General features: G+C 34.4%; 1 protein-coding gene and 1 long non-coding RNA gene across 2 annotated transcripts in view; one reads left to right on the top strand and one right to left on the bottom strand.

Annotated features, from left to right (window-relative positions):
• The first annotated feature begins 1,309 nt into the window (after positions 1-1,309).
• LOC104237749 (uncharacterized) lies at positions 1,310-11,413 on the top strand. Its single transcript, XR_011404214.1, has 3 exons — positions 1,310-1,449; positions 1,561-1,684; positions 11,181-11,413. It is a non-coding gene; the product is annotated as an uncharacterized lncRNA (long non-coding RNA).
• Positions 9,267-11,806, bottom strand: part of LOC104237747 (agamous-like MADS-box protein AGL27) — a 28,281-nt gene continuing 25,741 nt past the window's right edge. The window contains exons 6-7 of the mRNA XM_070164877.1: positions 9,848-9,889; positions 9,267-9,755 (exon numbers count right to left, since the gene is read on the bottom strand). Of these exons, the coding sequence (XP_070020978.1) occupies positions 9,645-9,755; positions 9,848-9,889 (153 nt within the window). The 3' untranslated portion in view covers positions 9,267-9,644. The remainder of the gene's footprint in view (positions 9,756-9,847; positions 9,890-11,806) is intronic.

Below are 11,806 nucleotides of genomic sequence, written 5' to 3'. Positions count from 1 at the left end.
TAGTATAAGATTAGTAATTAATTAGTATATGATCCGTAATTGATTACAATAAATGATTATGCTACTGAAGGGAAAATAATTATTGTTATACAATTAGACAATATTCAACAATTAGGCAATATTCAACAAATTTAATGCATAAAATAAATTCTAGCACAATTTCTTAAATAGATAAAAAAAGGACATACAATAAATTATCACAAAACATCGCATATTATCACAAGTTATACGGAATGGCATAAATTCGGATTTTAAGAAAAGATGGCATAAACAATGGCATAAATTCGGATTTAACGAAAAAATAATTAACTAAACACGCACGCACAAAAATAATGACATAAATTAATAACAACAAATTAAACACAAAAATATAAACAATTAATACAAAAAAACGTTTATCGAAATACTTTTTTTAGAAGTTTTTGAACGGTGAATATACACTACCTTTTTACGAGATCGAGCATAAATTAGGTTCTACACCACGAGCTAGTCTTGAATATTGTGTTTTTTCATAATTATAGCGACACACGATTTTTGGGGACAACATGGGCTCCAATGAGGATTATAAAATAGGGGGGGGGGGAAGAAGAAGGCAATGTTTAGTTTATTTATGTATAGCGCATGTATTACATGTGCTATACCTGACCGATTTTTTAGGTTTAGTTGTAGTGCATGTAATATATGTGCTATACCACAGATTTTAAAATTTTGAGTATAATGCATGTAATATATGTGTTATACGTTAACGGGGTAACTGATCGTTAAGGTATAGCGTATATATACCCCGTTAAGATATGCGTTATACGTATATTTCATATGTTATATACATAAAATTGTCCTAAGCATTTTTTTCCACCTACTTTGATCTCTCAGAGTCAAAATGAGCAACACTTTGGTTCGGGACTCACAAAGTCTGTAGGCCAAGTAAAAGTAATCAAATAATAACAGTATCTGCTTTCTACAATATTGTTGTTACCTAGAAATTAAAGAATAGGAATTCCACTTTACTAAAAACAGTGAGGGCGAGATATTTAAGTAAGTTAGTAAGTCCTTTACAAGTGGAGTGCTGTAAGCCAAGAGTAAAAGACAGCTGATTATGTGCCACTTGGCATATACACTTGGCTCTGTTGGAGCTCTACAAGCCAAGAGTAGTGCCAACTTGGCAAATACGAAATATACTTGGCTGTCCTCTATTTAACCTGCTCCCCTCATCTGTGACGCTGCTCTTTAAGAGTAGTACTATTTCTTAGAGCTGAAGCGAAGTTCCCAGCTCTGGTTTCTATTTTCTATATAATAGAGTATACGCTGCTGTTTCGTTCCTTACCCGATCGAGCATCGACGACACTTCTCAATTCCTCTCGCCGTTCATTTTCAATGCCCTAAGTACCGAATATGTGTTAAATATCCTTTCTTCCATAGGCAATGAGCTACCTGTGGCTCAATTCAACGGTAGTGTAATTTACTGCTTCTTCTTTTTTTACCACTCTGTTTTTTTTTTCCGGTTCAAAGATGACATGACACCTGTAATTATTTTCATATCGCGTTTTTTCCGATTTGCAGTAACGCCCTTGTGTTCTTCTCGTCGAGTTCATCCATGTTAGAGTTGACCGTAAACTAAGGGCTTTTTCTACCGCCGATCCGTCAACTTCTCTCAGCATCTTTCTTCCTTAACCAGCTTGTACAGGTAAATATACCATTTCTTTTATCGAATTGAATTCTGCTTACATCAGTTCAAAATTAGAAAACCGAAAATTATTGAATAGAATTTTGACGAAACCTATTACATAGATTCCGCCTCATCCTGCTCACAAAAACAAAAATTAATTACTGAAAAGAAGTGTAAAATGACAAAGTTGTTCCTCTTTCCCAAGGATTATTAACAAGGTTATTGCTAAAATGGAAAACAAGAGCTTATCAAGTTTAAACTAAACACATGTTTTACTTAATACCCATTTTGTAGTGAAATGAACCAAAAAGTTTATATGTATCTAATTCAGGAATTATATCCTTGTACTGTTATCCCATCATTTTAATAACATAACTTTTCCCACAAAGTAAATGAACCCAAGTAACTTTTATTTTACCTATATTGAAAATAAAATTATAAAAATACAATCAAATGAAGGATAATATAATACCAAAATCAATACCTAGATTAGTTTTTATATTTGATAAACAAATGAATAAAATAAAATAATGATATTTTATCGATTGAAAGACTCGCGACTCGGTGTCATGTTTAATCGGAGACCTCGCAAGTGAGGTCACTTTTTCCTATCCTAACCCATATGAAACTTTCTAATGCCTTGGACTAAAATTCAAAGTGTTGGTAAAATAACTTTCAGTCCTGATATTACGCTAGCGTTTAGATATAGATTTGATTGATACTTGTAAAAAGTAATTTTGAAATTGTGTCAAAAAATAATTTTGTAAGTTGAAGTTGTGTTTGAACATGCATTAAGTTTAGTGAGTGAAAGAAAAAATTTCACCCAAAAACTGTCCTAAACTAGTTATCGGGAACTTGATTTTTTTTTTCTTTCTAAAATTGATCATGTTCTATGAACAAACAGTGTTTTCAATTTTTTTTTAAAAAAATATGCCCAAAATTATGGCCAAACGGGTGCTAGATAACTCAACTTTAGATATAGATGTACCTCTGATACTATATAATGTAAAATGATATTGAAAAACTCAATGCTATAAACTAAAAATTCTCAACAAGAACAACTTGTAAAACAATAAACAAACCCTTGGAATTCATTTGCTTTCCAAAAAATTATGTTATTACAATGTTTGGATAGCATTATTGAATTAATAATTTCTGACTTATTTGGTACTTAAAATTTGTTTGGTACATTTCATTAAATATGAGGTATACTGTGTATTATTCAAAACACGCGTGTGGTTTAAATTTGAGATAATTATTTCCAAAAATAAATTTTTGAGATAAATTTTGAGAGCTTTAGTAGAAGGACATTTTATTATTTTACTTCTTTTTAATACGAGAATAACTAATTCTTGAATTGTTATCCCACATTGCATGTGTTATAAAATTATACCACGTGATCGATATGAAATTTTACCTATCTGTATTACTTATATTGCAAATAAAAATGCACCCAAACAAAGGATACAATAATATCAAAATTTATATCGAGATTAAGTTTTATAATCTGATAACAAATGTTGCGGCCAAACGCACATGCAAGTATACGTGGTCGTCAAGTAATAAAGTGACTAAAAGTCGGATGTTGAACCCACAAGGACTTGTGATTAACTAGTAACTATTGTTATGAGCTATCTAACATTCCTATTATATTTTTCAATTGAATTGACTAACTAATTCATCTAGTTCATTGGTTCACAGGTTTAATATTGCTCATAAGAATCTGTCGAGTTCTTACTCGCTTATGCAAGCTAACCTAACACTTATATGTCTATAGATATAGAACTAACAAGAATGCATTTATAATTCCTGTACATTAACCAAGCAAGACAATTAGGTATATGTCTATCCTAACTGCGAATTCGTTCCCCGATGCCCAGGTTTATGAACTTGCTCTACTCAATTCTATGTGCAATCTAGAACTCCTACTTTCGAGTTCAATTCTAGATTTGTAGATAATATTCAATTGGTGATGAAACAATTAAATAATTGAGCGCAAGATTCAATAAATAAACCAATATGATAAATCAAGAAAATAAAATCAATATTCGAATAACAATAGTCAGGAAAGAACCACAACCCTGGAACGTGAAGTTTAACTCCACATCGACATGGTAACCAAACAACAAATTCTGCAAAGAAACATAAAAATTACTAAGTTTGGCGGAAGAAAGATGGAATTTCGACATCCACGGCGGCTCTGTGCTTATGTTTTCCTCTCAAAAATATCCTCCACTCCGAAATAGGTTTAGGACCCCTTTTATATGATTGGGGGCGTGTAGGGCCGAAATAACCTGCCGCCGAGCAAACTAGGAAAAGTGCCGCCTCCAGCGTTCAGAGGCGCTGCCCCTGGCGCAGAATCCAGTATCGTTTTTGCCTTGAATTCTTGCGCTTTCCAAGTCTCCGGCTTCTTTGTAAATGTTACGCTGCTTCATTCTTTGTAGTGCGTGCCTAACTTTTGCTTTTCCTTAATTCTTTCAAGTTGTTGCTCTATGTCATTTTCTTTCTAACGTTTTCATCCGTAATGAACATCACCTAATCACTTGGTCTCCCCACCTCTTAGTACAACATGTAATATTAATGAGATACTCCAAGACAAAATCCCAACTCAAGAAATTATCTTCTCAGTGTTTATTTGCATGAATCACTCGAGCTCGTGTTTATACCAATGTTGTATGCCACGCTTTGACTCCAACTTTTGTCATTTTTGATCCAAATTCCACCTCTTAGGTACCTATATCATTTATTAACATTCAAATAAGTGTAAAACTCCATAATCAAGCTAAGTGAAGCATATCTAATATCAAATATAATCAAAGAGCGGTAAAAATACAGGAAAATTAGTGTCAAAATATATGAAAATATGCCCAACATCAACAAACGAACAAAGTAAACCTAGGACATTTTCTTGATGAAATACTCGCAATGTAATTTGATGTTTAATTGGAGACCCCGTGCAGGAGACCACATTTGTTCTGTCCTAACTAATGTGAAACTTTCTGACGTCTTGGAAGAAAAATTTAGAGCGTTTATAAGATAACATGCGGGTTATAATCTTAGATAATCCTACTTTAAAGATGGATTGATGTAACTTTGTTGATATGTTACGAAAAATAAAGGCGAAATAGTTGAACATTGCATTTAAGTTGTCCATAACGATCAGATAGACACCTCAAATGATCCCTTTACCATTTGACACCTCCTCTCCACTGAAGTTTAACTCATGAATCCCTCATGATAACATAGTGAAGCGTGTGCTTTTTATTCGTATCTGCTTTTTATTCGTATCTGAGCGCTTGAACTTAACCGTACTCTATGTGGACCTCACTTACCTTCATCTCTACTTCTCCTTCTTTAAAATTTTCACCAAAGATTAAAAATAAGAAAAAATAAAGCATTTTCCAGGCCTCGTGCGCTCACAGGCAAAAGATTGGCAAAAATTGGCGGACCATAGATGATAAACAAGAATAAAACAAGTCATGGCAGCCGCGCCCATTCCTTTCTCCCCTTTTCATTGGTTAGTCGCCGCCGTCACCCGAAATCCCATGAGCTGTCCAGTTGGCAACCCCACTCCCTCTTCTTTTCTTTAACTTCTTCAAACTACCATCACCACTAGTCCCGACCAGCAAAACGCCTGAAGCAGTGAACAAACAAACCCACTGAAAAACCTTCGTCGTCGACTAGGCCGGAAAATGGCGACGATTGCCGGCCTTTACTCCCGCTCCAAACATGAACCTAATTTTCAGTTCACTTACTATGTTCACATTGTTCTTCAGCTAGTTATCGCTTTTCCTTTCTTCCTCCTGATATTTTTTTCTGTTCTCTACTCTCGTTGCTTCTTCTATGTAGTTGTTTCCCTATCGTAGTAATAGGCTTAATTATTGGAAGCCATGAGAACTCTACCATGTTCATTTCAGCTGTCGATTCAATTAGCGGCAAAGGTGTAATTTGGGAAGCAATATAATCTGTTGCTTAGAAGTGTCGAAGTAAGAAACTGGATTTGGGAATAAAGGTATAGTTTGGGGATTGAAGGATGACTGGTTTGAAAAAAGTGCAGAGAGAGATGATTTTGGGAGGAATTACCACTGATGGTGAGAGGAGGGCTGGTCCTATCGAACCAGACACTGAATATCTAGGAATTAATCACGGGTTAGGGCTTTCGAATCAAAGCATGGGCATATGCTATTAAGAGGGAGCAATAGATCTATCTTATTGTTTAGTCACGTGTCAACTACTAATTAGTTCTTAAAATAGTTTCAAAAAGTATATTGCACGCGATGGGAGATGACTAGGTCAGTTTGTATACTTATTGTTGGAAAAAACTTAAAGGGGCTGTTTATATATTTCGCCAAAAATAAATTTTAAACGTAGCTCAACTCTAAAAACTAGTTCACCAGGCGATAATAGTTCATAACTCTAAAATGGAATTATAACATCCCTAGACCAAATCTGCTCTAAGTAGATTCTAGTTTTGATAAACTAAAGAACGTCTCGTATCTAGTTTTTTTTTTTCTTTTCTTTTCATTCTGTAATGTTAATGCTAACTCTTGAGGTATGCGTAAGTAAACGTGATTTCGCACATGTAATATACGATGTGTATGATATTATTCCATGAGAAATGTGTGTTAAATTAAATGAGCTAATGATTAAAAGTTACTTAATTTTCCAGGAATGGGTGCATGATTAACTTGAAACAAGAATGATTAATCTAAACTGTTCAACCGAAAAAAAAGAAGATAAATCTAAAACTAAAAAAATGAAAACTTAAGAAATTTCCCAGAATGCAAAGAGTTCAAGCGTTTAAGGAAGTTGATAAATAGAGCTATAATTTTCCTTGCAATTCAGTTAGGGAAACATACGCAAATGTTACATATAAGTCCCAATTTACCAACCTCTATCCATTAATCATATACTTACCAAAACTAGTCAAGTGCATATTAAAATTGAAAACCCAAATAAATAAGATTCTTTCTCTCCAAGAATCACACGCAAAGATTTCCTTCTATATTTTAAAGCATGATTAGCAACATTAGATGCAAGACGGAAAGGAAATTTCATGGATGATGCAGCAAATAAGGTGATAAAATACAAAAAAAAGAATGACAATTTCCAAAAATCTAAGCAAAAAGGACATTTTTCAATGGGTATGGTTGAAATTCATTGAAAACATATAGACGAGTCAATATACAAAATTTGAGAAAGATTAGAGGTGATTTGATATCAAAATTCATAGTTAAAATCGAGTTCAAAAATTCTTCTACGACACATGTATCAAACATGTATGACGTATGTATCTCACAAATAGGTATACATGGATATACATGTGATACGCAATTGATACAAATACGATACATATGTGATACACACATCATTTTTTTCATGTTCACCTTCTACTTAGAATTTTCAATTCAAACCGCCTCAAAACTCCACCAAATCATCCCAAAACTGAGAATCAAGCTTCTTAAGATGTACTCAATCTATTCTAATAACAGTCACTCAAAAGAAAGCAAAAAATTAACTTTTTTGGGGTACAAATAGTTAATTGGTTAGTATTAGTAATATTTAGCTAATATTAGTAATAATTTATAAATTGGCCAATTTTTGTAAGAATCTACTCATAAATGTAAATAGCGGGTGGTTTACCATTCAGTTATGGTTCTATTTTATGTTAATCAACTAGAGGATTCTCTATATTTTATGAAATAGAATTAACATAAATGTATTACTCCATATATGTCAATTTATATAGCATAGTTTAACTGTATATGGTATTTAAGTAAGAAAGAATTTTTTTTAAAACTTTGCTCTTAAATATACCATACTATTTGTATGACTGTTTAACTTTTGAAATTTATATTCTTAAATAATTCATGACATATGTGATTATAAAAAATTTCATTAGGGTAAAATGAAAAGTTCAAGTAAAATTATATTTTTTTGTTTAAGAAAGTGTCATTTTTTTTAGAATGCACTAATAAGAAAATAGTTTATTCTTCCTGAAAAGAAGAAAGTATATTTTTGGAATTAATTATTACATAAGATGAGCAAGTATATGTCTAATTACTCATGAATCATTTCCCTGATTCCTAAGTTTATGGAATTACATCATTCAATTAAAAACTCCAAGTTCTCTTTTTCAAATTCAACCTAAATTCCATAAAAGGTGCCCAATTATCAACCATCAGTAAACTAACAGATAAGATTGAATATATATATAAATCTTAAAAGCAAAATCACTTCATCGAATAAAACTATGAACCACATTGTTAATATCATGTTCAACAATTAACTTTGTAAAAAAGTTCTAGTAGCTAGACATCGTTTATATAAGCAAGTTGTTGGACTGTTACAGAAGAAAGAATTAATCAGGAGAATTAATATACAACAATAAACACAACTGTTATAAAAATTAAATCAGATGTTACAAAATTTAGTTAAGGGGAATAACCTGGACATATTCCGATAAGCATGTATTTACATACTTTTCTAGTAAGCTCAAAATGTAAAAATAATTTTAGCAAATTCCGATTTGGATTGGCCTCATTTATATCTCGCTCGTAGAGGAGGGGGAGGGGAGGACAATGCGAGAGACCACCCCTTTTACTTGCTCTTGATAAGTCCAATGAAGAATAATTTAATATAAAGAGAAGAAAGGAGCGCTTCCTCACCGATGAGAAACTTTTGTTAAGTGAGGGAAAAAAAAAACCTCAAAAAAGATCTTTGACTTTACATTACCAAATACTAATAAGGGGTATTGTCATTTCTAGGCCACGCCAGAAACTATTTATATTCAGTAGTCGAAAAAGTGTATAAAATTTGTATAATTTTTGTATATAATATACAAAATATATATATATATACAAGAAAATATATTTTTTTTTTGTTATTATTTTGAGAACGACTATACAGTGTCATTTTCCCTACTATAGACGCCATCCAACCTCGCCGTTTTCTTTCCTGAAACTTAGTTTGAAAATGAAAACTGCCAACCTATCAGGCCAAGCTTCTAGGACACTAGTTGTGACTTTGAAAATGAGTACGTGATTAACCTCTGTTGACTTCGTGTCTTGAATTCTGATGGATCTAATTTGCGAACTGACCCTGAAAAGCTTGTAGTGCGACTCAAAATTGGAGATAAAAAGGAAAATATGTGTTGATAGCAGAGTTCGAGGCCCAATATTCTTAGTTTGCCATCTCAGCTCGAACATACATACGATAAGTTCCAAGGCAAACACGGCATGTGATGACAAAGTTACAGTGTTTCTAAGTATCATCTTTTATAATGTAATTTTTATACACAAATAAAAATGAACATTTAAGTAAAATTATTTTTTGAGATATTACCGAGACACAAACTGGTTCTTTACTATTGACAAAGGGCAAGACAGCCCTCAGATATATTGGCCAAACACAGGCCTTTGGACTCTTATAGCACTTATCTGATCATTCATTTTTTCAAAGTTGTTCTGAAACTAAGGAAATTTGAAAATTTTAGCCAAACAAAACATCTGTTCTGCTATGGAAACAAGAGGTAGTGACAGGCAATTTTTGCATTAAGGTCTGCCACCACTCGGTTTGCATCACCCTGTTGTAGAAAGACTTGGAATAAACAATGGCTTCTCATAAAACCTTCAATTTACATAGTCATTCAGATGGTGCCACTAGATAGAGTTTTCGAGACACTGCAAGTATCTCCTTATTGCTCCTCACACAACTTTTCAGTATTTCAACTATAGCAGGAGACAAGCATACAATGCATAGTACTCCCTAGTTAGATGTAGCAGATAAAATTTATCAACATACAATAGAACACCACGTAGTAGTAGTCGTAGTACTTCCCTAGTTAGATGTAGCAGATAAAAGTTGGGCAGGACTAGTCCCAAGCCTAGAGAGACTGGCTGCTCTGCTATAATATATTGGGAAGGCTGCTATTTTCTTGAGCTTTGATATGATGTGTGTGATGCCGCCTTCATTATGTCTAGAGAAAGTACAGGGTCTCTCTCTGTTGTCCACAATCCATAGGGGTTGGTGCAATGTTATTGAGATCCACTGCCATCTCATTTGCTTCTTTCTTCTTGATGCTACCTATCTGTAAAACCACATAAGTCAATCACACAAATATATCCCCACAATTATATGTTTTTTAGCAGAACTGCAGCTTTATCAGTCAGCAAATCATACCTCGTCATCCAGAACTTTGTTTTCTTCTATCAGCAGCTTCTCCTGCAAATAGAGTTTCATGTTATGTCTAGCACACTAAATGTAACACCTATGTTAAGAAAATGCTAATAAGTAGGACACACGAATATTTATACAGTCCTCGGTTGATAAATAGGGGATCAAAACTTGAAATTTTTATAAAACTAAATAGAGCTGTAGACAGCAAGATGATCTACTAGTGAGAACTTGAAAGGGTAAACCAACTCCATGATATGCTCAACTCCGTAACAAGTCCCTTGTTAAGAGCTGCATGGATGCACTTGTTTCAGGAAAAACTGAAGCCAAAAGTAGGGATTTTGGTTGACAATCAAATGATAGCATATCCTTGTCCAGATGATCAACTATCTGCCTAAGTTCATTTTCAGAGAAGTCAGCAGCCTTACATCTTCGTACACCCTTTCAGGAGACTGGAGAATCTTGATTGAATAGAATCAGATGAAGCATTTTAAAAGCAAGATGGCAAACTCAGAAAAGTTACTCTCAAATTTAGGTGTTCTGTACTGGTCTCGACTCGAGTATTTTTTCAGTCTAGCAGTGGGGTTCTTCTGGACCTAGGTAAATCCAAAACTCTAATTTGGAAACATTTTGTTGAGTAAACAACCTCAAAATTATGATCATGGCATGCAAGCACTACTCCTAACATGAAAGTAAGGATGAGTACAGCATTCCAGGTATGATTCGACAATTCAGAAAAAGAGTTTTACAGAGTTGAGATGGATATAAGATGGCTATATTATAGACATTTAACTGAGTTGAGAATCAAGGATAAAAGCCACAAGGACACCATGACTTCTATTCGATTCAATGACAGCAACGGATAAGGGGGGATGCTTGATGGGGGATGCTTGATGAATTTTAAGGTCTCGATCTATCGCCTTCAATGAGAGATAACCTCTTCGACTTATCATGTCTTAAGCTCTTGCTGTGTAGTAAAAGGCAAAAAGCATTAAAAAGCACTTCGGTATCGCGGCATTAAGCCCAAAGCGCAAAGTATTGGCTTTAGATACTAAAGGCTCAATGAAGGAAAAAAAAAATAAAAATATATGTAATGCAAGAGTAAGTAACCACTTCACTCATAATGAACTCCTTAACAATTAGTCTTTTTGCAAATGACATTTGCTATTTCGAATCTATTCGAGATAGAACTTATGTGCGATAAGGCACATGCATTAGTGCCTTGCCTACACTTAAACGCAGCCTATGTGAGGCGAAGCCCTACCCTGCGCTTCTCTGAGCTTCAGGGCTTAAAAGCGCCTCAAATGAGCCTTTGTTAACACTGAGCTCTTGACATCAGGGAAATACCCGCGTGTGGAGAAAGCAGCAGATGCCATATTTATCAAGCTATGTTGCGCGGACTCTCCAAAATGTAGCCGCACCCGTACCGGATCCTTAAAAAATGCACTACTTTTGGAGGATCCGACACATATCCGGCCATATTTTCGGAGAGTCCGAGCAACATAGTTACCAAGTGCATCAACCGATGAGATTGGAAAGGAATAAGTAACCACTTCACTCATAATGAACTCCTTAACAATTAGTCTTTTTGCAAATGACATTTGCTATTTCGAATCTATTCGAGATAGAACTTATGTGCGATAAGGCACATGCATTAGTGCCTTGCCTACACTTAAACACAGCCTATGTGAGGCGAAGCCCTACCCTGCGCTTCTCTGAGCTTCAGGGCTTAAAAGCGCCTCAAATGAGCCTTTGTTAACACTGAGCTCTTGACATCAGGGAAATACCCGCGTGTGGAGAAAGCAGCAGATGCCATATTTATCAAGCTATGTTGCGCGGACTCTCCAAAATGTAGCCGCACCCGTACCGGATCCTTAAAAAATGCACTACTTTTGGAGGATCCGACACGTATCCGGCCATATTTTCGGAGAGTCCAAGCAACATAGTTACCAAGTGCATCAACCG

The sequence above is a fragment of the Nicotiana sylvestris genome, chromosome 12 (genome assembly GCF_000393655.2).
Source record: "Nicotiana sylvestris chromosome 12, ASM39365v2, whole genome shotgun sequence".
Classification (NCBI taxonomy): Eukaryota; Viridiplantae; Streptophyta; class Magnoliopsida; order Solanales; family Solanaceae; genus Nicotiana; species Nicotiana sylvestris.
The sequence above is the reverse complement of the archived record's forward strand: the minus strand, read 5'-3'. Positions and strand labels throughout refer to the sequence as shown.